Source organism: Eutrema salsugineum, unplaced genomic scaffold, assembly GCF_000478725.1.
Source record: "Eutrema salsugineum unplaced genomic scaffold, Eutsalg1_0 scaffold_1, whole genome shotgun sequence".
Taxonomy (NCBI): domain Eukaryota; kingdom Viridiplantae; phylum Streptophyta; class Magnoliopsida; order Brassicales; family Brassicaceae; genus Eutrema; species Eutrema salsugineum.
Genome location: NW_006256909.1, coordinates 3,117,435 through 3,141,083, shown reverse-complemented (window position 1 = coordinate 3,141,083; position 23,649 = coordinate 3,117,435). Strand labels below are relative to the sequence as shown.

At 36.1% G+C, this 23,649-nt stretch overlaps 4 protein-coding genes across 8 annotated transcripts; 2 read left to right on the top strand and 2 right to left on the bottom strand.

The window, feature by feature from the left end:
• The first annotated feature begins 370 nt into the window (after positions 1-370).
• On the top strand, positions 371-9,082 carry LOC18029660 (protein transport protein Sec24-like At4g32640). The gene is made up of 25 exons (XM_006412383.2): positions 371-546; positions 725-1,636; positions 1,974-2,198; positions 2,318-2,392; positions 2,509-2,607; positions 2,824-2,935; positions 3,259-3,386; positions 3,685-3,804; positions 4,205-4,285; positions 4,430-4,507; positions 4,651-4,743; positions 4,904-4,958; positions 5,135-5,211; positions 5,294-5,365; positions 5,494-5,577; positions 5,906-6,025; positions 6,116-6,184; positions 6,474-6,551; positions 6,643-6,781; positions 6,865-7,029; positions 7,410-7,555; positions 7,651-7,830; positions 8,045-8,133; positions 8,236-8,267; positions 8,672-9,082. The coding sequence occupies exons 2-25, from the start codon at positions 800-802 to the stop codon at positions 8,776-8,778; spliced, it is 3,261 nt and encodes a 1,086-aa protein (XP_006412446.1). The 5' UTR covers positions 371-546; positions 725-799; the 3' UTR covers positions 8,779-9,082.
• Positions 9,083-9,717: 635 nt separating this feature from the next.
• On the bottom strand, positions 9,718-14,067 carry LOC18029659 (potassium channel KAT3). Of its 3 annotated transcripts, none has more exons than XM_006412382.2 (13): positions 13,817-14,067; positions 12,750-12,965; positions 12,428-12,589; positions 12,164-12,221; positions 11,696-12,013; positions 11,356-11,595; positions 11,163-11,261; positions 11,055-11,087; positions 10,773-10,958; positions 10,594-10,677; positions 10,381-10,459; positions 10,145-10,288; positions 9,718-9,821 (listed from the first exon to the last, which is right to left on the bottom strand). In XM_006412382.2, the coding sequence occupies exons 1-13, from the start codon at positions 14,065-14,067 to the stop codon at positions 9,718-9,720; spliced, it is 1,974 nt and encodes a 657-aa protein (XP_006412445.1). The 3 variants fall into 3 exon arrangements, with proteins under 3 accessions (XP_006412445.1, XP_024005656.1, XP_024005657.1); XM_024149888.1 differs by having other exon boundaries at positions 10,145-10,285; XM_024149889.1 differs by lacking the exon at positions 10,145-10,288 and having other exon boundaries at positions 9,764-9,819.
• A 1,974-nt stretch (positions 14,068-16,041) lies between these two features.
• On the top strand, positions 16,042-19,218 carry LOC18029658 (serine/threonine-protein kinase AFC3). Of its 3 annotated transcripts, XM_006412381.2 has the most exons (13): positions 16,042-16,058; positions 16,219-16,368; positions 16,518-16,638; positions 16,892-16,918; positions 17,009-17,162; positions 17,259-17,307; positions 17,578-17,692; positions 17,812-17,903; positions 18,035-18,182; positions 18,298-18,362; positions 18,457-18,554; positions 18,654-18,759; positions 18,855-19,218. In XM_006412381.2, exons 2-13 carry the CDS (start codon positions 16,279-16,281, stop codon positions 18,990-18,992), a joined length of 1,203 nt encoding a protein of 400 aa, XP_006412444.1. In that variant the 5' UTR covers positions 16,042-16,058; positions 16,219-16,278; the 3' UTR covers positions 18,993-19,218. The 3 variants fall into 3 exon arrangements, with proteins under 3 accessions (XP_006412444.1, XP_024005630.1, XP_024005631.1); XM_024149862.1 differs by having other exon boundaries at positions 16,050-16,368; positions 16,892-16,938; XM_024149863.1 differs by lacking the exon at positions 17,578-17,692 and having other exon boundaries at positions 16,050-16,368; positions 16,892-16,938.
• Positions 19,219-20,078: 860 nt separating this feature from the next.
• Positions 20,079-22,380, bottom strand: LOC18029657. The gene is made up of 2 exons (XM_006412380.2): positions 22,113-22,380; positions 20,079-20,847 (listed from the first exon to the last, which is right to left on the bottom strand). Exons 1-2 carry the CDS (start codon positions 22,306-22,308, stop codon positions 20,192-20,194), a joined length of 852 nt encoding a protein of 283 aa, XP_006412443.1. The 5' UTR covers positions 22,309-22,380; the 3' UTR covers positions 20,079-20,191.
• Between the last annotated feature and the right edge of the window lie 1,269 nt (positions 22,381-23,649).

Genomic DNA, 23,649 nt, shown 5'->3' with positions numbered 1-23,649 from the left:
CTCTATATATACATTCCAGTGATTAATAAAGTTTCTAAATTTTCACAACAATAATATGTAAATTTTGATTTTGATTTTTATTTTTTCCAATTTTATATGGTAGTAATAAACAAATTCGTCCTGACTTTGTGAGGTTGTTGTCAGTTTGTGAAAAGAAAATGAATTCCGAAAGGGTGATCATTCAAAGAAAAACAAGAACAAAAAGTATTGTCTGGTTTACTACACAAGTGTGTGTGTAGGCCATAGTGTATATGTAAGAAAATTTTAAAAAGAAAACAATGAAAAATCCGGAAATTCCAGCAACTCTCTTACGTTTTTATTATTGTACCCTCCGATTTTGTTGTAATTTTGGTAAAGGGTAATATGAATTTTCTGTCACAGACTTCTTCTTCTACGGACAATACTTTTTGATTCTCGTCTGAATCTGTGACACATACCGACGCCGTTAATCACCGTCGTCGCCCTGTCTCTCTTTCCCGATCTAAGCTTGTCCCTTTATTGCCGGATCCAAATCTGAACACTTTCCACGATTTTGCTCAATTTCGGGTACGTATTTGGAATTGCGGATCAGGATCAATATTTTGGAGAAAAAGTTCCGCCTTTTAGAGTAGTTTTTATATTTCAGTTCCTCTTTAGGATCGCTATCATCTAAATCTGAAGAATTCCACCAGTGTTGTTTCTTCGATTGTTTGCAGTGGCTGATTATGATCATTTGGATTTGTAGATTTCTGGCAACATACTGGAAAGTTGAGATTGTCGAGGAGGGTTTAGGATTTGATCTCCATCTGGTATCAAAATCATGGTTGCTCCTGTGCCTCCAGGGGCACCTAGACCCAACAACCAGCAAAACTCTGTGCCACCAAATTTCTTCCCTGGTTCACAAGGGAACTCTAATGCTTTAGCTGACAATATGCAGAACCTGAGCCTGAATCGACCACCTTCGATGATCCCTGGTTCAGGTCCTAGACCACCTCCTCCTTTTGGTCAGCCTTTCCCTCAGCAATCCCCTTCTTATGGAGCTCCGCAACGTGGCCCTTCACCGATGCCTCGGCCTGGACCTCCTGCTGGGCTGGGGAGACCAGGTGGTCCCCCTCCGGTATCACAACCAACTGGGTTTCCGTCAAATGCACCCTTGAACAGACCCACTGGTCCACCTTCTAGTCAGCCACCATTTGGCTCTAGGCCGTCATTGCCCGGAGCACCAATGGCGCAGCCTCCCGCCCCTTCTAGTGGGTTTCCAGCTTCTGGTCCATCAGGTAGTGTAGCTGCAGGTCCTCCGCCAGGATCACGCCCAATGGCATATGGTTCACCTCCACCTGGCATGTCTATGCCTCCCTCAGGCATGCTTAGTGGTCCAGTCAGTAACGGGCATCAAATGTCTGGTCCAGGGGGATTCCCAAGGGGATCCCAGTTCCCTGGTGCTGCTGTTTCGGCTCCACAGGCACTCTATGCACAGCCTCCTGCAGCACCTTTTGCTCGGCCTCCTCCACAGACACTTGGTGCACCTCCCCTTTCTGGAAATTCACCATTAACTCCGTCTACTGCCCCTTCAATGCCCCCACCAGCAACCTTTCCTGGAGCCCCTCATGGCAGACCAGCGGTATCACGCTTGCCTTACGGTCCACCATCAGCGCAGGTATGTCCACATTAAGGTTATGGTATGTGTTCTTGTTATGTGACTTTTGTGAATCCAATGGTTTCTGTAAAACATGTGATGCCATGAGGTAATCACAAGTTAATATAGATTTGTATTAAAATTCTTTCAGCTGGGAATCATACTAATTGAGTGATTTATTTTGACCGGGAAAGATCTGAACTGGCATTGGCAGGATTCTGGCTTGTAATCAATTAAGCAAAATCTTATGTAGTGCTTTAGCTTGTGAATCTCTGTTTTCTTCTTAAGCAAAATCTTTTCACTTGATGTATTTCCTCTGTATGACATCCTGATGGTCTTCACATTTGAATGTTGGTAGGTCGCCCCACCTCTAGGCTTTCCTGGCCCAATGCAACCACCAAGATATGGCATGGGTCCTTTGCCAAATCAGTCGATGACCACCATACCCTCTGCCATGGGTCAACCTGGTGCCTCTGTTCCTGGGCCCTCAAGGATTGATCCTAATCAAATCCCAAGACCAGGCTCAAGCTCCAGCCCAATTGTGTTTGAAACTCGCCATAGTAATCAGGCTAATCCTCCCCCGGTGTGTATGCCTGATCAAATTTCAATTCACTCAGTAGCCTGAGATGTCATATCTTTTGTATGTTTGTGTTTTCGAACTGCTATATCTTTCCCCTGAGTTTCTTTTCTATTTTTTTTAAGCCTGCTACTAGTGATTATATAGTTCGAGACACCGGAAATTGTAGTCCGCGTTACATGAGGTGCACGATCAATCAGGTAACAATCAAGCATACATATTTTTTTACCGTAGGATATGTTTTCTTTGCTGTTCAATATATCATTGTGTTCCTTGATTCTTAGAAAATTGATACCATTTTACCCTTTTTTAATAGATCCCATGTACAGCTGATCTTCTATCTACATCTGGAATGCAACTGGCGTTGATGGTGCAACCGCTGGCGCTTTCTCATCCATCTGAAGAGCCTATACAAGTAAGCCTTGTCTGACCAAACAAAGCATGTGGGCTTCGGTTTCTATTATGTTATTCCTATTTGTATTTGCATTTCCGCTTTGGTCAAATTGATCGTGTATACCAGTATCTTTACAGTTCATTGTGAAGAGCGTATTTGGGTTTTGAAATATAAATGTTCCTTTTACATTTTTTAAATAATCAATACCTAGTAGCGCTGACCTATGCTGTGGTGCAGGTTGTGGACTTTGGTGAGGGTGGACCTGTTCGATGTTCACGCTGTAAGGGCTACATAAATCCTTTCATGAAGTTCATTGACCAAGGAAGGAAGTTCGTCTGTAATTTCTGTGGTAACTATTACGGTTTTCAGTTAATCCAAGCTACAAAATCATTATAGTTATGTAGCTGCAATAGTATGTATCAAGTTATGATATAATTGAAAATACTAAGCTAGCAGAACAGCCTACACTAACATTATTGTGATTTACCGTCTTGGATTGAATTATTTCTTCTGTCAATCTGGATTTACCTGCTTGTGGAAGATAGCCATATGATTTTGTTTAATATATTGTGGAAGAGACTCTCTCTAAATTGTCATTGTCGTACTTTTTTAGGATTCTGATGATGTGAGATGCTTTGTGATCCATTTCCTCATCAACTTTCTTTTGCACAGGATACACTGATGAGACTCCCCGTGACTATCACTGTAATCTGGGTCCAGATGGTAGACGTAGGGATGCTGATGAAAGACCTGAGCTTTGTAGGGGAACCGTCGAATTTGTTGCTACGAAAGAATACATGGTTAGTCTGTGACACTCTCTGGTTATAAATGTAAAATTATGTGGTTTTGTTATAAAAGATGCCTACCATTGTATTTGACATAGTGTCATGTCCTCTGATTTTGTGTATTTTCCCGAAAGGAGAATCTATTACTATGGTGGAAAAGGACTTTTCTCTATACTTACTGTACTGTTGAGCAAGTGAACCCACCTTAGTTACCTTTGTAGCTAAATTATTGATATTAACATTCTTGTGGGAGAAGAGGAAGATCAGACAGGCTGGAATGGATGGAAATTAATATCGCTATCTTTTCTTATAGGTACGCGATCCAATGCCAGCAGTATATTTTTTCCTCATTGATGTCTCAATGAATGCGATACAAACAGGTGCTACCGCCGCTGCTTGCAGTGCAATCCAGCAAGTCCTTTCAGACCTTCCTGTAAGTTTTGTCACCATTTCCAACATTGTATAGTAGATGTATATTTGATGCAAAACAGTCAACAATATTTACCCTGTTCTGAATATCTATTTGGTTTACATGTGCCTGTAGACTTTACTAAATTGATGGTAGTCTTAGAAATTAAGTAACGGCCACTGTTCAAACTTTTTGGAGATCTTCAGTGATAGTAAATACTTTGTTACTTGTATCACACCCTTTTGCATACTAAGGCGTTCATGAATTATTTAAGGAGTAGCTTCTGCTGCATATCTCATAGCGTGTATACCTTATATATAATGAGACTGTGAACTTTCGATAGGGTATGATTATGTTACCAATGATTTGAAAACTTTGCCTAGTCATCAGAAATTTACAGAAAAATCTTTGTATGCGTTTGCAGGAAGGTCCTAGGACATTTGTTGGAATTGCTACATTCGACTCAACAATCCACTTTTATAATCTGAAACGTGCACTGCAGCAGGTGATTAGTTGCACTAGTCTTTTCCTTCTTTTGTAATTGTTGGGTGTAAAAGAGAGATCTGTTCACTCGAGTGTTCCTGGAATCTAGAAGAAGCTCAACTGATTACCCCTGCTTATGAATTTGATTTTCCCCACTTATGTGCAGCCATTGATGCTCATTGTCCCTGATGTGCAAGATGTTTATACACCTTTAGAAACAGATGTCATTGTTCAACTATCTGACGTAAGTTCATTTGTTTTACTCACTGATTATTTTTTTCCTTGTTTGTCAATGTGTCGTATAAGCTGGCAGCTATATTTGAGATTGATTATCCCTAGTTTATTTACCATTCTCTTTTTAATATAATGTATACTGTTGGATTTCAGTGCCGTCAACACCTAGAGCTTTTGCTGGATAGTATCCCAACGATGTTTCAGGAAAGTAAGACTCCTGAATCTGCTTTTGGTGCAGCAGTTAAGGTATGGAGTTTCTGAAGATTCATATGATTTACCTGCATATCTAGTTGGTAGTACAAGTCAAAATTGGACAGTTCCATTATTTTTGAAACATGCTGAGGATAATATGTACTAGTCTCTGCATGTGTTTGACTTTCGCGTCTAAGAAATTCTTCTCTCCTAGGCTGCTTTCTTGGCGATGAAGAGCAAAGGAGGGAAACTTATGGTGTTTCAATCAGGTATGCTGCTTACTCTATTTAGGTACTTAGTATATTGATGCTTGTGCTCCAATCATTATTTATGCACTTTGAAAATCATATATTTGTTAGAAGCACCAACTCTCGCTTCTTATAGAAAATCTTACTGTTCGGTAGCTCTATAATTTTAACTGATATGTTTACCATCTTCCTCGCAGTTTTGTGTTCTGTTGGTGTTGGAGCACTTTCTTCTAGAGAGGCCGAAGGGAGAGCTAATATGTCTGCTGGTGAAAAGGTAAAACATGCTCTCTTTTTTTTCAGATGTCGGTGTTTCATTGCAAAATATTGAAGTGTACGTCCTGTAATTTGGATTTCAGGAGGCTCATAAGTTACTACAACCAGCAGACAAAACTCTAAGGACCATGGCGATTGAATTTGCTGAATACCAGGTATGCCAATACCCAATAGGATAGATGTTTAGCTCGAAATGTTTCCATCTGCTTATCCATCATGTATCATTCATTGTCTCTTAATTACAATATTTGGTCCCTATCTAAGCCATCCAGAAATGCCTCAGGTCTGTGTTGATATATTTATCACAAGTCAGGCTTATGTTGACATGGCTTCAATATCCGTCATTCCAAGAACTACTGGAGGACAGGTATATTTCAAATTTCTTATTCTTAAACTCTGTTTTCTGATTCCATGGTAAATGACCTGCATTTATTTCTTCCTAATTTTAGTTGTAGCACAGTTCAATAGCAATTCTTGTTACCAGAGTATTTCTTGTATCTATCATTCGAGTGCATTTTTCCTATGGAAGCCCATGTCCTATATGTTTCCGTCGCAATTTTTGTAATCCTAACTGAAAATAGTCTGCGAAAGCCTTGCCTAGTTGATGCATCTCTCATGGCGATCCATAAATTTTCATGGATGTTGGCGCCTTGTTCACTGACTTTATATTTTTCATTGTAAACGATTTCCTTCAGGTGTATTATTATTACCCGTTCTCAGCTCTCTCAGATCCCCCCAAGCTTTACAACGATCTTAAGTGGAATATAACTAGGCCGCAGGGTTTTGAGGCTGTCATGCGAGTCAGATGCAGCCAGGTATATTTTTGTGGCAGAGAGTTCTCTTCATGCATTACTCTATATACTCCAAATCAAGGCTCTGTAAATCACCGTTTCCAATAATTTTAGGGTATTCAAGTGCAAGAATACTCAGGGAATTTCTGCAAACGCATTCCAACCGACATCGATCTTCCAGCGGTGGGTGGACCCTCCTTAATTTTTTCTAACTAGTTTCTGGATAGCATTGTGTGCATCTGCTGATTTCGTGTCAATATTGTTTATGAAAAACAATTTTTTTTTGTAAGTGGTCCTTTTGAGTCTGGAATTATGGATACTTAAGATTCTTCTGCTATGCTGTTTAAGTTGAGAAAATGTTCGTCAATTAGGAAAACACGTGATTCTTTTGCTGCAAGTTTACCAGGAAATGCACTGTGGTAGAACTCCTTGTACTCTTTTGAGTCTTGACATACCTTGATTGCCAATGCAGATTGACTGTGACAAAGCTGTAATGGTGACGTTAAAGCATGATGACAAACTACAAGATGGAGCTGAATGTGCTTTCCAGGTATATTTTGTATTCACGTACTTTTTTTAAGATGTTGGTACTCTGTCTCATTAAGATGATTTGTTCTATTTTCGTCATGTGTTGTTTACAGTGCGCCCTCCTCTATACCACCATATATGGAGAACGAAGAATTAGGGTTACCACATTATCACTCCCCTGTACTAACATGCTCAGTAATCTGTTTCGCGCAGCTGACTTAGAGTCTCAATTTGCTTGTATGCTGAAACAAGGTAGGTCACTGTTTTCGGTGCTGATTCTACTGCTAACCTTGTCACTATGTACCAATAGCTGTGTTTGTTTTCTTTTTATGCAGCGGCTAATGAAATCCCTTCAAAAGCACTTCCATTAGTAAAGGAGCAAGCAACTAATGGTTGCACAAATGCACTCTATGCCTATCGTAAATTTTGTGCTACAGTTACATCATCTGGACAACTTATTCTTCCTGAGGCGCTCAAGCTTTTGCCATTATATACTCTCGGTATTTCCTTGTGACTTTTGTCTACGTTGAGCTAATTTTACACAACTTCAGGTCCTCTTGTGTGCTTTTCCCTTCCCTTGTCTTGAATTAGAAGTGACTATGTATTGTGTTTTTATGTGCTTACTTTTTAAGTGCTGCTTATTGACTGTTGTTTTCTTTTCTGTTTGGCCTCCATGAAGACATTATAATCTATTTGGTACCTCCCATATTGGAGCAGCTAGTTAGATACCTTAATTCTTTCAGATGTTTGGAAATCTGTTTTCTGTGAATATCAAGTCGTACTCTCTTTCTGTTTAATGTTTATATGTGCTTCTAAGACAGGACAGGAGTAGTAGATAATAAATTGTGTTTTGATGTTATTTCCTGGGTTTTTTTTTCAGCATTGACCAAAAGTGTGGGTTTAAGGATGGATGGGAGAATTGATGGTCGATCATTCTGGATCAACTATGTATCTTCCCTTTCTACTCCTTCGGCAGTCCCACTGGTTTATCCCCGGATGATTTCTATTCACGACCTTGGTGCAAAGGTATAATGGGGCTACTTTTTAGTTAATAGATCTTTCTCAAGCCTTAATTTGTAGTTTGTGAAACTTTTGATTATTCTTGCTTTTCAATCTATTAGGACAATGAAGGATCGGTTCTTCCTCCTCCAATTCCATTGTCAAGTGAACACCTTAGCAATGAGGGAGTCTATTTTCTTGAGAATGGTGAAGATGGTCTATTATATATTGGCGAATCAGTGGACTCCGATATTCTGCAGAAACTTTTTGATGTTACTTCAGCTGCTGAAATTCCTAGCCAGGTAATCTCAACTTCTCTCTTCATTACCACATGAAGTTGTAGGATAGTTAACTTGCAACGAAATCTAGATTTTATACTATTTTAGCATACGACTGTTGTGATCGTTTTCATCATGCATGTTTACTTATCACATTATCGAAACCATGAAAGAGGAAATCTCTTTTCTGGTATTTTTGAACCTTGCTAAGCAAAGGTAACATGTGTTTTCTTTACAGTATGTGCTGCAGCAATACGATAATCAGCTATCAAAGAAGTTCAATGATGTGGTGAATGAAATAAGGAGGCAAAGATGTTCTTACCTAAGGTATCAAGCAAAAGTCTCATTAACTGTCGTCTTTTTCGCTCAACTGGGCAGTAGATAATCGTTTCCAGCCTAATCCTTCCAACATATGTTTTTTCTACGCAGCATAAAATTGTGCAAGAAGGGTGATCCATCAGGTGGGTAATTCTGGACGGATTTCGTTAGCATTAACTGGTTTGATATAAATTCAGCTGTTCCTTGCACCTACAAAGGCTACATGTTATTTATCTTTTCCTTTTTGTGATCAGTCTTACAAGCTAATAGTAATGCATAGTGCTCCTGTCTGCGGCTAATACCAATGTCTATTTTCATAGTCATCTACTTAACCACCTGGCACATTCCGAATTTTGAGTTATCTAATTTCTCTTTGGCAAATGACTTGTTCATGGATAAGGAAAACATTTACATACGAATTATGCTAATTAGGAGTTGCCTAGCATAAATATATTTAGATTGTATGAACATGGAATGTTGTTAACTCGGTACTGTTGATTTCATAAAACCCTTGTACATGATGATTTAATCTTCTGGCACTTTGCAGGAATGATGTTTCTGTCGTATATGGTAGAGGACAGAACAGCAAGTGGCCCATCGTATGTGGAGTTTCTTGTTCAAGTCCATCGCCAAATCCAGCTCAAAATGAACTGATCCTCTAGGGCTCCTTACAAAAGTCTCTCTTACTGTCCTCTGCCTCATGTTCAGAATTTACAATAGAGGAGGATAGGAGAAAAGGAAAGAGCATTGTTCATGGCTGCTTGAGAAGATTTCTTCTTAACTGAAAGGAAAGAAAGGGCATGGACTACTACGATATCAAAAGTTTCATTTCATCTTGAAGGTGTAACTAGATAATAGTCTCCACTTTTTTTTTTTATAAAGAGAATTACACAAGAGTCTGTCTTAAATCCATTTTGTATGGTTACTTTTTTTTGTGTGTTATTTAAGCTCCAAATTTCACTATATATCTTTTCAGATATAGCTTTTTGTTACTAGATGTTGTGGAAGGGACAAATTAAACTCGAATATAAGTTCCAAACCATCACAATGTAGTAAAAAATATGAAATAATTGTTTTTTCTCTATTATTGTTGTTTTCTTCATTATTGTTGTTTTCTTCATTATTGTTGTTTTCTTCATTATTGTTGTTTCTATAAAGGATTATGATTTCAGGGATTTTTAGGGTTTTTATTTCATAAATAATTTTTTACGCTTTATTAGGTTTTAGCCTTTTAGGGAGAAGTGTTTTGATAAATAATTATTTTATTGAAAAGAAGATTATGAAAAACAAACTTCAATTTGAATGAGAAGAAATGAAAAAGGATATGGACCAAAGGCAAGGAGAGTAAATGTTCTTTTGTATATAGCGATTTCTCTGAACTATAGTAATATACATGCTCATAGTCTCCTAGGAACTTTGTTGCATGCAAATTTCAAGAAACAAAGTTCTTCTCTGAATTTCAAGAAATAAAGTTAATTTTCACCTTGTAACCTTATATTTCATATCTGAATTTGCTTTTTTTTTTTTCCATAAGCACGTTTAACTTGACAATTGTTTCTCTATATCATTTTTGTATGTGGGAAGCGAGAATTGTTAGAAAATATATAAATGATCGTTTTCTCGAAGAGCTTCAAGCTGTTCAACATGTGCACCATCTGCCATCGCAATCGTGCTTCCTCGTTTCCCCAACTTCTTCTCTGCATGCATCCACCAAAGTTTTAAAAATTTAATCATCACAACCCAACTTTATTCAAACTAAAGCTAAACTGAAACCAAGTTGTAATATGTTTTATATATCTAGAGATTTCAGGTCAAATAAATATATTAAAAAAAACTCAATTTATCATCAAATAAATTCAAAATAACAGATATTGCCACAAAGTGTATATATATATATATATATAACTATAACGCAAAAATTATTTTTTTTTAATAACTATGAATACTATCTATCCTTTAATTAGATTGAAACCTAATTATATAAAGGTAAGTAACATAATTAGTGAAGAGTGAAACTAACCAGCTAAGTCGAACAGAAGTTGGATAGAATCAGGCAAAATGATAAGTCGACCGTTGGAATCATCATTGTTGTTGTTATCATGATTAGGAGGATGTCCATGAATTATCACTCTCGTGGGAACTCCCTCTCTTTTTTTCTCTTCTTCTGCAGTCAAAATTCATTTTTTTTCTTCGTTTAAAAAAGATTAAAAGAAAAAAAAAACTGTATTTCCAAACTCTACAGAATTGTCTTCTTACTCATTTCATTTTCATCTCTTGAGACCGTAACTATCTCATCATTGTTACTCGATGGTGTCTCCTCAGTCTGAATTGTTTCCTGTCAGGAAATAATACAGTTTTCATTTCAAACCCGATTGATTATTTGAACGTGAGGACTATGCATTTGTGAAAGAAATAAAAATGGTCCTTAAACCGATAATCCAAGTTTCTATATATTTGTGTAAAACGTACCTGAGGCTGAGCATCTGCGTCAGCTAATAAATCTCTAAGAAAAGGGATTTCTTTTTTCAAATCATCATTCAATCCCCTGAGATACTGAAAATGAAAAAAAACAGTATCAAGTGTTAAAAGATAAGCTTTAATTTCTTGTTAATGTGTAGTTAAGTATTGTGAAAATATAATGAATTTACAGTCATGAAATTGGTCATGATGATTTTGGCGTCGTCGATGTCAGACTGAACCATTTCCTTGAACTGATGATGACCGATTCGAATAACTTGTGAAAGTTTCCTTGTCCTCACAGTGAATGGCTGAGGAATGTTGAACACTACTCCAATCTCTCCCGCCATATCTCCCGGACCTAACTTTGTTAATACCTTCATCATCATAAGTAAATAAATAATTTTCTTCATGCATGAATCTAAATGTGTTTATAATTTTGACTAAAACGGTTTAGACTATAGAGTTTTTACCTGTTCACTCACTCCCTTGGATGCAATTATCTCCTGTGATATTTCAAATATTATTTTAATCAATTCAAGTCAAATATATATTGAGTATGTAGAGGACAAAGATCATACCACTCCTCCTGACACAAGTATGTAGAAATCCGTTGGAATCTCATTTTGCAATATTATCTCCATTTTCGGCGGAAAATACTCTGCTTTTATTTGCGAAACCTACAACAACAAAAAACAACAGTTAATAATGTCATATATATATATATATATATATATATATAAAACAAGGAACTGTTTATATATGGATCAAGACCAGCTGGACGATGAGGCCATTGGGGAATCCTTTGAAGAGATAAGCATTCTCTAATACAGAGCGGAATAGATGTTCGTTAATGCTTGATCTTATGGCCTTTGGTAAGTCTTGAATAACCTCTTCTTGCTTTAGCTCGGCTGTTTTGAACTTAAGTTGCATATGCGCAAGCATTTGCTCTCTCATCATATCTGGTAACCCATTCTTGCTCGTGTAACGCAATATATCATTGATGGCACTCCTCTGTCCAATGACAATAAGTATATATATGCTTTAAGTTTCATGGGGGGTTTTCATCTAAAAAAAAAAAAAGAAAAAGAAATGCATGATAAAATAGATTTACCATGGCGAATGTACGAAGAGCGCCATGGACAACAAGATTGGTCATGTTACCGATGATATAAGCAGTAAGGCCGATGTTGAAAAGCATGTAGAACATGTTGAATGTCTGCTCACGGGTATTAACGGCGTGAAAATCCCCATAGCCCACGGTGGTGAGTGTGACAATGGACCAGTACATTGAGTAAGTGTAGCCTAACCATACACTTCTCTCCTTGAAATCCTCAACTTGTGATCCTATCCATGTTTCTATAGGTGTTGGGTAATGGTAGGCTATCCAGAATAAAATGCAACCCCCTATGTGTGTCCAAAATATCAATACCTGAACCATATTTCACATTCAAGATGATCGATCCATTAAACCAAGTACGTTCAGTTGTTTAGCTATATATATTCATTGAGTTATATAGAGACTACAAATCAAATTACTTATCTTTAAGGGAAAAAAAAAAACTAAAATCGAGGAACTTACACAAATAAGTTTGAAGACTCTGATCAGGAAGTAGTTGAAATTTGTGTCTTTCTCTAGTCTGTAACAAGAAAAGAGATGCATATAAATAAAATACATATAAACTTTGGAATATGAGGAGGTCTCTCAATTAGTCTAACTAGTGTCTAACAACAACATATCTGATATAAACATTGTTTTGATGAATGTATATAAAAAGAAAGTATTTACAAAAAAAAAAAGAAAAAAGAAAGAAAGTATATATATATATATATATTTAGTAGAAACCTTTTGAAGAGTTCTGCAACACGACGGAGACGCCAGAGGCGAAGCAAATTAAGGAAGCCGAAAACTTGGCCTCGTCCGACGTTTCCGGTAATCAATTTATAAATAAATTGAATCGGTAACGTTGATGCTACGTCCATCACAAACGTCACGTTCTTCAAGTACCTAAGTTTTTATTTGTTTCTTATTAAATTAGATAATATACATATTTATACATATATATATATATATATATATATATTATAAACCCTCAAAATACTCACTAGCACTTTAAAAATGGTGTTTATAAATTTATGATTATTAAATCATTGGGGCAAAATTTTACCGTTTGGCGATGAGCTTGTGGTCGTCGATGATGAGGTAAGTAGATGTATCCAAGTAGGCGACGAAAAAAGTGAGGATGATATCAACGGCGAAAAAAAAGTCAACGACGAGATCAACGGTCAATAAAGCTCCTTCTGCGGCTTTCTCGAAAGCCAGTTCGAAGAGAGATGCCCACGCCGAATATCCCACCAAAATCACCAAAAACAATTGCCACAACCTGTGATCCAGCTTTTTTAACTATTAATTAACTACCTGTTTTTTGATTATTTATTGTATATCATTTCATTTCAATCGGTCATTGTTTCATTTATTTGATTCAAATCATTATATTTTCAATTTTTTATACGTCCATCCATGTATAATTGGTTTATATTTTCAATCGGTCATACATATAATTGATTTGTCTTTTACATGATAAATATATAATATAAATAATAACTCAATTGAATTTAAAACATGCATGATCAATTTATTTATAACTGCTATATTTATATGAAGTTGGAAAAAATATACATATTTAAGTAGACATCCATAGTGAAATTATTTTCAAAGCAGACAATAATATGTCCCAGATAAATAGAAAGATAGTAGAATATCAAACATCTTTAAAAAAAATCAATTTGATAGAGTTTATACAAGTTATATAATAAAAAAACAAAAAAAAAAACTATAATGATGTAGATCACATAACGTTTTGTTTACATTCGTTAATGCGGACAGTCAAAAACGTCGGAACATGATTAGTTGAACATGCTGTACAATGAATATAGTAAAACATCACAGCTTCAAACGTAAAAAAGTTTTGAAAATTTACGTATAATTATCATCCATTATCTATAGTACTGCGAGGTATATTACAATATAGATACAATCAGGTACTCAATATAGAAACCATTTATGGACTCAACATAAGTTTAAATTTTCTTAACGAACGTGAGTACTAAAACAGAGTTATGAAATCTGTAAAGAAAACAACAATCATTTTCTGTGTGTTTTTTTTTTTTGAGAAATAAAATAAATATCAAATCATGTATTCATTGATAGTGAAAATATAGTAAAAATTCGAACCTGTAACGACGATCATAAGGAAGGACGATGTAAGATTTGGAAGAAGCATTATCGTCTTCGATGACAGTCCCAAAGGCAGGCAATAGACTGCTGGAAACAGAGGTTATGTTCCCGACGTCTTTGCTCGACCTTCTCCTGAACAGTAAAGATAACGGCGATCTCTCTCCCGACGTCCCTGTTGCCGTCGAAGACCTTCCTCTTCTTAACAACAACGGTAACGGCGATCTCGCCTCTGATGTCGTTGTCGACATTCTTCTCTCCTTCTTTTTCTTCTCTCTCTTTCACTAGTTTTGATTGCCTCTCTCTCTTTGATTTATGTTATATATTGTTTGTTTGTTTTTCATTTTAAATTATCAGAAGGTGGTGGGCGAGTTGTGTTGACTTTGTTTTATAATTTTGTTTTCCTAATAATGTTTGGAATAATACTTTTTTTTTTTTAATTCAGTTACTACTTAGTTTAAGGCTAAGAAACACTATAACATGACCATCTAATAAATCCAAGTTCCCAAAGTTGACTGATCGCTGCTATATAATTGCAGTTTAGAAGCTCTCAGATATTTTCAAGGGTCTTGTAATTTTCTTGTTCATAATTAGTTTACAAATGTAGTTTTCTCTTCCATTATTTTAGGAGAGAGATACTAAGAGTATGTCCAGTGGGAGCTTGGAAAAGGAGTTCGGCTCGAATTCGGCTCGAGTTCATAGGCAGTTTTAATTAAAAAAAAGAAATAATAATTTTTATGAGAAGGATCTGTTCATCAGGACAACCTTGATGAACTTCTGATGAACCCAGATTCGTCCAGGTGACAAGATATTATTGGGCGAATGTTTTTTTTTAATTTTTGAATTAAAAAAAAATAATAATAATATCTGATGAACCCCTTTAAGAGAAGTTCACCAATGGACATGCTCTAATATCGTAATTATTATTAGTCTAATCATTGGTTAGTTTCTTTGGTTTCATAATTATATATATCCACTTTAATTACCCTTTGTTTTGCAGAAGGATTCATCGGCTTTTGACCTCTATTCACGTCTCTGTGTGTATTTAATGTGGCATACGGTTGTAATGAGATAATCGAGATCTCATCTAGACATCTACAACACATCTAGACAAAAAAGGTTTCTTTATTCGAAATAAAAATATTATTTAATAATTAGTATTATAACAATTGGAGTTGAAATATTGGGATTCTCAAAAGCCAAATCTTTTTTTTGTTTTTATTAAATATATCCTTTATCAAATTGATGACACCTGACAAGTATAGTAGTAATGTTGAAAACAATACGAACAATAGTAAACACTTTGATAAAACAAGATATAATATACTAGTCTATTTTTAATACATAATAATGTGAAAAAAAATCAATGGAATTTTTGAAGTGTTTCTTTTTCTTCGTTTTCTAATAACTTTTTTGATGTGTTGGATGCCCATGTTTATACATGTGGTTGTCGATAATGTTTTCACATTTAATAAACGTAAGATATTTTTAGCCGTTCGTTTTAGCTTATCTTTCACAGCAACAATTTGGTTCAATCCACTTTTTGAACTTCATTCGATCTCGTCTTGGATCTTACAAATCCAGACTCTTCCAAATGATCGATTTCATATGATGCATCACTTACAAAGCTGCATGTTTCTTCCAATACATATGTCATTTGGAGAAAGCATAATGCAAGAATTTTAATTAACTTTGATCTCTTATATAACTATCTCTATCAAAATAAACATTTTTTTAATCAAAATAAACATTGGTTGTAGCATGCATGCATAATCGTTTTATCTTTTTTCCGTCGAAAGATTTTACTGTCTCTAATGCATCACTTTGATATAAAATCTAACATTAAAACAAAACAATATTGTTTTAGGTGCATCATGTCGTGGTACTAGCTAAACTGTCGAATTTGACATGGAAATCTACGCACTACAAATGAAGAAAGGTGTATCCTCTTACGCAACTGAACTATATCTCTTATCGACCTGTAAAATTATCGAGAATCATGTTAATGCTCGAATGATATTTGTTTTTTTCTTCTTTTCTTTTCATTAGTCCATGGTAGATTGGTGGTAAGGAAAAAGAGATAATGGACTTTTGGGGCGTGATAATAAGATTTCATAAAAAATGGGCTTAATAATCTCAAATCTCAAATGACCGGACCGACCGGGTTACTGAACCAGCGGGCGTGGGCATATACCGGGTCATCTTGTTGAAATCGCGATTCGACCCCGTAGAGTTCTAGCCGGTAAACTGGGAACCCTAGTCCTCTGTTTTCACCATTTTGGAGAAACCACCCTTTCTTCTTCTTCTTCTTCTTCGCCGCCTTGTGCTCATCCACTTTTATGAATCATCTTATAGAGTTTTCCTCTCTCTATTCAAAGAGTTTCTGGTATTTTCCCCTTTAGTTGCAGATTGGCATCAGAATTCGTCCTGGATTTATTGGCGATCGATTTTCCCCGTCGGTTATGATAGTGAACGAATTCGAGAAGATGGATAAGGAACGAGTCAGAAAACGGCCTCGCATGACCTGGGACGACTCACCAGCTGAACCAGATGTTCGTCTTCTTCCTCTTTTGCTAATTAACTCTTTGGCAGCTAGAAATTAGGATTCTTTTGAAATTTTGTTGATAATTCGAATGTGAATAGAAGACCAAACATTTCGATTTTGCTACGCTGACATTATTTTTTCCCGGTCTGTGTATAGGCTAAGAGGACTTTGCATAAAGGACATGGAAGCGATGGGAGGGTTTTATCACCACCATTGAGGGAAGATGATCGCGACGGTCACTATGTTTTCAGTTTGAGGGAGAATCTTACTCCTAGATGTGAGTTCATGTTCATGAATTTTCTTTTTTTCGTCTTTTTCATGAGTTTTGTGATGGATAACCTTACTGATTTTGCATCTAAAGTTGCTCACCATTTATCTCCACAACATGGTCTTATATGTGTATTGTTGCTAGTACTCCTTATTCTCAGTATTGCCTCTTGGATAGTTCCATTGACATAACATCCTTTAACTGTTTAACTTACTCCTGTAATTGTATCTGTGCGTTAATCTCGTGTGTTCTGTTTTGATAGATAAAATACTAAGCAAGATGGGTGAAGGTTAGCTGTCAAGTGGCATGGTGTGTTCGAGATAAAACTGTTTATGTGAATCAAAATCGTGCCATTTCAGTGAAATTGCTGGTGTTGTAGGCACATTTGGTCGGGTTTTGGAATGTTGGGATCGTCAAACAAAAGAATATGTGGCAGTAAAGATAATCAGAAGCATTAAGAAATACCGGGATGCAGCAATGATTGAAATTGATGTTCTTCAAAAACTTGTGAAGAGTGATCAAGGCCGCAGACGGTATTTATTTCTTTTCTAGATTTTAGCTGATGGCAAGAGTGACATAGTTTCGGTATATCATTGCTCAGTTTCTTCATCTCTGTTTTGTTCTTGCAGCTGTGTACAGATAAAAGACTGGTTTGATTACCGGAATCATATTTGCATTGTAAGTATTCCTATTATGTTTTGTTGATTTCTACCACCATTGAAATGCATCTCTAGTATTTGATTGATTCTATGTTCAGTGACCTGTGAGGTTTGATATTGTTAAAAGTGAATGACTGATAGTCTCTCTGGCCTAGTATTGTTTGATGCTCGAGTAACAGTAATCAAATTCCATGTATAGTGTTTGTGTAGTGAATCCATGTGGATTTTGTCGATGAAGTGTGGAACTAAACAAAACATTCGGTTGAATGAATTATAATGGTGTTACCAGGTGTTCGAGAAGCTTGGGCCAAGTTTGTTTGACTTTCTAAAGAGAAATAAATACTCTGCATTTCCCCTGGCCCTTGTTCGGGATTTTGGATGCCAGCTTTTGGAATCTGTAGCATGTCTGTGAAATGTTCCTTTGGCCATTATTTTATACAACTATCTTATCTAGCATGTTATACTCCTACCTAATGCGTCTCTCTTCTTAACATCTTTTTTTTTTTTTTTTTTAAATATACAGATATGCACGAGTTACACTTAGTTCACACTGACCTCAAGCCTGAGAACATTCTTTTGGTGTCTTCTGAAAATGTTAAGCTTCCTGACAATAAGGTAAATAGAACTGAATTAAGTTAAGTTTGGGTATAGCCTCTCTAGTAATTATAAGCTAGTATATTAAAAAAACAAACTTTCATTCAAGAGTTTGCAATTTTGACAGTTTGGTGTTTGACTTTAATGAACAGAGGAGTGCTTCAAATGAGACACATTTCAGGTGCTTACCAAAGTCAAGCGCCATTAAACTTATTGATTTTGGCAGTACTGTTTGTGATAACCGGATTCATCACTCTATTGTCCAAACAAGGCATTATAGGTCTCCTGAGGTCATTTTAGGTGGGTAAATCGGTTATGTGCTCATCGATACATGCTTGCCGACTCCATAGCTGACACTTACCAAAATGAACATAATTTTTATTCCTTGTAACTAACCAATGGCACATCATTGCAGGCCTGGGATGGAGTTACCAGTGTGACTTATGGAGTGTAGGTTGTATACTATTCGAACTATGCACGGTAAAGTCTCTCACATCTTGTCGTATTAACCCTTATCTCTGTGTTCACCTGAGTTGCTTACTATTATTCTCAACACTTTAAATCTGTACACCAGGGCGAGGCTCTCTTTCAGACGCATGATAACCTTGAACATCTGGCTATGATGGAGAGGGTATTGGGACCTCTGCCTGAACATATGACCCGGCAAGCCAGGTTACATTTTTATTACCGTAGACTTTTGGGTACGTTAAACTCCAGAGAGATATAAATGCTCATCGCTTGTTGCATGTATGGTTATTATGTTTTTTGCAGCCGGGGTGCTGAGAAATATTTCAGGAGAGGGTGTAGGCTGAATTGGCCTGAAGGAGCCAACTCTAGAGAGAGTATTAGAGCTGTCAAAAGACTTGACCGTCTCAAGGTTATTGCGCCATTAATATTTCGTAGCGTCTATTGATATACACTTCGCTTGATATGTCGTAATCTGAAGTAGGAACTGGCTCACGATTCTTGCAGGATATGGTATCAAAACATGTAGACAACACAAGATCTGGATTTGCAGATCTGCTGTATGGTTTACTGAAATACAACCCGTCCGAGCGTCTCACAGCAAACGAAGCTCTTGACCATCCTTTCTTTAAGAGCTCAAGTTGAAAAGAAGCAAAAATAGATGAGGCACGTGTGCCTAAATAGCAATGAGCACCATAAAATGTAGAATTCTACTTGGTATCAAGTTTTGATTAGATTCTAAAGATCCCTGTCTCATTAGCACCATCAAGAGTATTCCAAATTCAGTTTCAGGTTTGGCTACATTTATTCTGGAGAATAACCTCTGTTGTAATTACATTGTGTTGTTGAGAGTAGAAAAAAGTTATACCACATTTTGAAGCTAACCGACCTTACAAATTGCATATCACAATCAATTTACACAAGTACAACATCCATTATATCCAATATGCGTTCACTGTCACAATCCTGAGTTATCCTATCCCTGATTCAAATCTTCCGTTAAATAAGTCTCTCTCACCAGTTACTTGGTTGATAAGTGTTTTGTTTGTTTTCCTCTACTCAAAATATCTTTCCATTTTGTTGTAGGTTGATTTACAGACTTTCCACTTAACTAAGGGAGGGTTATTGGGAGTTAGATTTATGAAGATTTTAGTTGATTTTAAAAATCATGAGATTTGTCAAATTTTTAAGAGTTTTGTTGGATTTATAAAATTTAGAGAGAGTTCTATGGATTTAAACAATCTATTAAATTTTTTTAATATGACAGATTTTGAGAATCCAAGGGATATATGTAGTATTTTGAGAATCATGATTTATGAATTAAATTATAAAGAATCATTATGCCAATAACACTAGATTATAACAGAATCATGAAATCATTAAAATGCAGACTTTTTGAATAACAATAGATTTTGACTAGATTATAAAAATCATCATATCAATAACAATTGATTTTTATAATCTCTAAATGAATAACAGAGGAACCTATTCTTAATATAAAAATTCACAAACCTAGACTCTTAAACTCTAAAAATCTTTATAAATCAACTCTCCAATAATACCCCCTAAATAACACCCCCCTAAATAGTAAGGATTTCCCCAAATTTTCACCAAAAAAACAAAAAAATAAGACTTTTTAACGAGCGTCAGAGCGTCCATAGTCGGAGAAAAAACGAATACAAAAAATGATCTTGTCGTGCAAGTGAAGCACCTGGTAACGAAACAACGAAGAAAAGGAGAAATATCTGAAACATATAACTATTTTTGGAAATGCGTATAATTTTACGAACTCAAACCAGAAGCGATCATACAAATCTACTTGGGGACAACAGAGAAGATATGACCTAGGCAAAGATGGTTTGAGTGAACAAGAGGCCACAGATGAGAATCACAGCGTATAAACTAAAATCCATAGAAACAGCGTCCATTATCTTCTTCATCATCATGACTGTCTCTAACGCGTTGCCCACTTGGTCGGCTATGCCCTGTCCGTTCATTACTGTTCCCGAGTTTTCTCGTCTTGAGGCTGAGGAAGAATCTCCATGATGGCTCAGCAGAACCACTCCAAGCACAATTGTGGCATTGGTCAAGAGAAGCAAGAAAACAGGCCTCAAGCTTACTATGTTGCCTAGGAAAGAGATCCCGAGATGAGATAGTATGACAAGAAGTGCAATCACAAGAGCTGAGAACATCCGTGTGTATTCTGAAGCATCAATGGCGGCTCCAATGTGATTTGGAGTGATGGCGTTCACATAACTAACCAGAGGAGTAAATGCTTGAGAAGCACCCAGATCCACCACTGATGGGGTTTGAGCACCTGATGCTGCTAGAGACGGTGGTTGTGGTGTTGTATCTCTAGGATCTGAAGCAGAGGCTTCTGCCAGTGTTTCAGTATACCTCCGAGCCTGAAGCGCATCAGCTCTCCTATGGATGGTATGAACTTCATTATCAGGCTTCTGAGCATCGGATATGTTTTCCTGTTCCTGGTGACTTGTGAAAGCTGCAATGTCACAACCAGGATCATCAAAACCAATACGTTACTACCTGCGTTTTTCTTAATATGCCTATGCGAGACTGAAATCAATAACATATAAATGATGCTAACATCTAGAAGTGCTTCTCCATGAAACTAATGACATCCATCACGATTCTTGTTCAGAGCATAACAAGTTAAGCAAGCAAAACACACATTTGAAACTACGTGGATATAGCACTTAAATCGGTAATCTTTGCGTAAAGTGGCGTAAGGTAAGCCTTAAGAAACATAACAAAAGATCATTCACAATCAGTGGGTTCCTCCACCACTCCTAAGAGATTTGACAAATGTATCATCAAATCATTTATCTCACAAGCCACACTAGGCCAATGAAAAGTTCATAATCACATAATGTTCCAGTAAGAAACCTTCTAAAACCTCTTAATGCAGAAACTACCCTCGTTAGAGTAAATGAAAAAGTTTCAATGGACAAGACTGCATTCAGTTGTATAAACTCTCAAAAATGACTTTGTGTACAAAACCCAAACAAGTCATAAGACCAAACACATCTCATCAAAATCGTATTAATTCAAACTCTCCCTTTGATATTTGATCCCACTGCGAAATAAAGTCTTAGACTTTAGAAAAACTGAGGCACAGAGAATTTATAACAGCGTAAGAAACTCGAACTCCAATTAAGTATTACGGCAATTTTTCACCTCCAAACTTTGTGGCACAGAACAACATATGGGCGTTCCAAACACTTGACCGTACTTGAACCGCACCAAGAAAGAATTTTTTAGATTGGCTAAGAAAAAATCAAGGAGCCAAGTGGCTTGAGCACAAGTAGAGAAGAGCAAAATCTGGATTAAGCTGCTTCATTGCTCATCAACTACTTCAACTAAATGACACACATTTTAGCTACTGTGTGTCTCCTTTTCTTTAAAAATTTACTTATCGACGACCCTAAACCCTATTTAAAAACGTCCACTGGTCCAAGCCAGATTCTACCACATCATACTTTGTGTACATGAATTCCAATTTATATTAACTAGCCAAAACGCATAAAATATGATCAAAGAAGCCAATTTGATTAGTCCGGAAATTCGATTGAAACAATCTTTCAGAAGAACGCTCAAATTAATGGCATGACTTAGGAACTCATCACAGACGGCGCGAAATAGCAAGATGCAATTGCAAACACACACACACAAACAATAACGGCGAAATCGAAAATTGGGTACGAGCAATTCAAGGATGATCATATTCAATAGAGAGAGAAAGAGCACCGGTTTCTCCATCAGTAAGTATCTGATCACGAGAAGGAATCGTGTCCGGTGAGGATTCGTGAGTGCGGAGATGAGATTGGGGAAGGGAAGAAGGTGGAGGAGGAGAACCGTTGATCTGACCTGTGATAAAGGCTAAACGATCAGATCCTCTTTCTAAGATCTTCCGCCTCCTTGCCTCTCTGCTGTTGGACGCCATTGCCACCGGAATTTTTGTTGGCCTCTCGTTAGTTAAACTCGTTGAATTTTACAAAGTACAGTATATATTTTTTTGGTCCCTATTTTTTTAACATCTACTTATATTATTAAATAATAAACGGAAAATACAAAAAGTTTACAAGCCAAAAAGGTGAAACATCTAATTAATAATATAAAAATTACATCAGTGGAATGAACCCGTTTTGCTAATTGATCTGCTGCTTCGCAAAAAACAACGTTGTGATAAAAAACGAAAAATGTTGTCCTAGAACAGGTTTAGTTTTGATATTGTTGCACTGCAATTGTATATTTAAAGATCTTCAACTACCAATTAAATAAAGTAGTATGAGTTTCTTAATTAGTCAAATCTGTTTCTTATGTAATGTAATGATCAAAATATTAAAGTTTGTTATTAGATTTTCTTATAATAAATATAGTTTTTTCATAACATATTGTATCATAAATTATTTATCTTCAAACAATAACATAATATGGTATCCATCCTCCTAGGTTTATCAGAAGCAAACAGAAAACATAACTAGAAAAAAAAACAACGCATCTACTATTAAAATTTGAAAGTGGAATGATAATAGAATGATTTAACAACATTTTCCTACAACATGAGACGAGACAAGTTTGACATACAAATTATAACAAAATGAAAATTAACTATGAGAAACACTGATAAAACAAAAGGTCTTCATTACCTCCATCAACATTTTCTCCTCTTCTGGTGTGTTCTTCTTGCCCCACGGTCAACATTAATTCTAATACTTTTATTATTGGAAATGATTAAAATTTGAAAATTTTGATAATTTGAGGTTACATTGCAAATTGTTGGAGCCATAACACCTCTAATTTACTCATTTGGTTAAAAATGCATTAACTTACTTTGTGTTATTTTTCACTTGTTTTTCATATAAGTCAATTTGTATTTCTAGAAACCACATCAGATTTGGCAAAATCAAAAAAAACTGCACAAAGTTTGTCCATAAAAATGGAGGAAGAACCAAGAAAAATGAGATATAAAATTTGATGGCAAGAATTTGTAAAGAATAACACATGTTTTTATTGATATAAAATTTGATGGCAATTTTTGTCTTTGGAGCAAAGATATGAATTCTCCTACTTGGTATTCTCTTGAGGACACAGGACCATCATCTCGAAAATGGCTTATGAGACTCGAACTGTCAACTTCTTTCACGACAGCAAGCCTACATTCAAGAGTTTTCATGATGACTGATTTCAACTATCTGATAATAGGGATTCAAACAATAACTGTTGGACTTAGACAACACCAATAACATTCCCACACAATAAATGTAGCACATTTGTTTGTTCC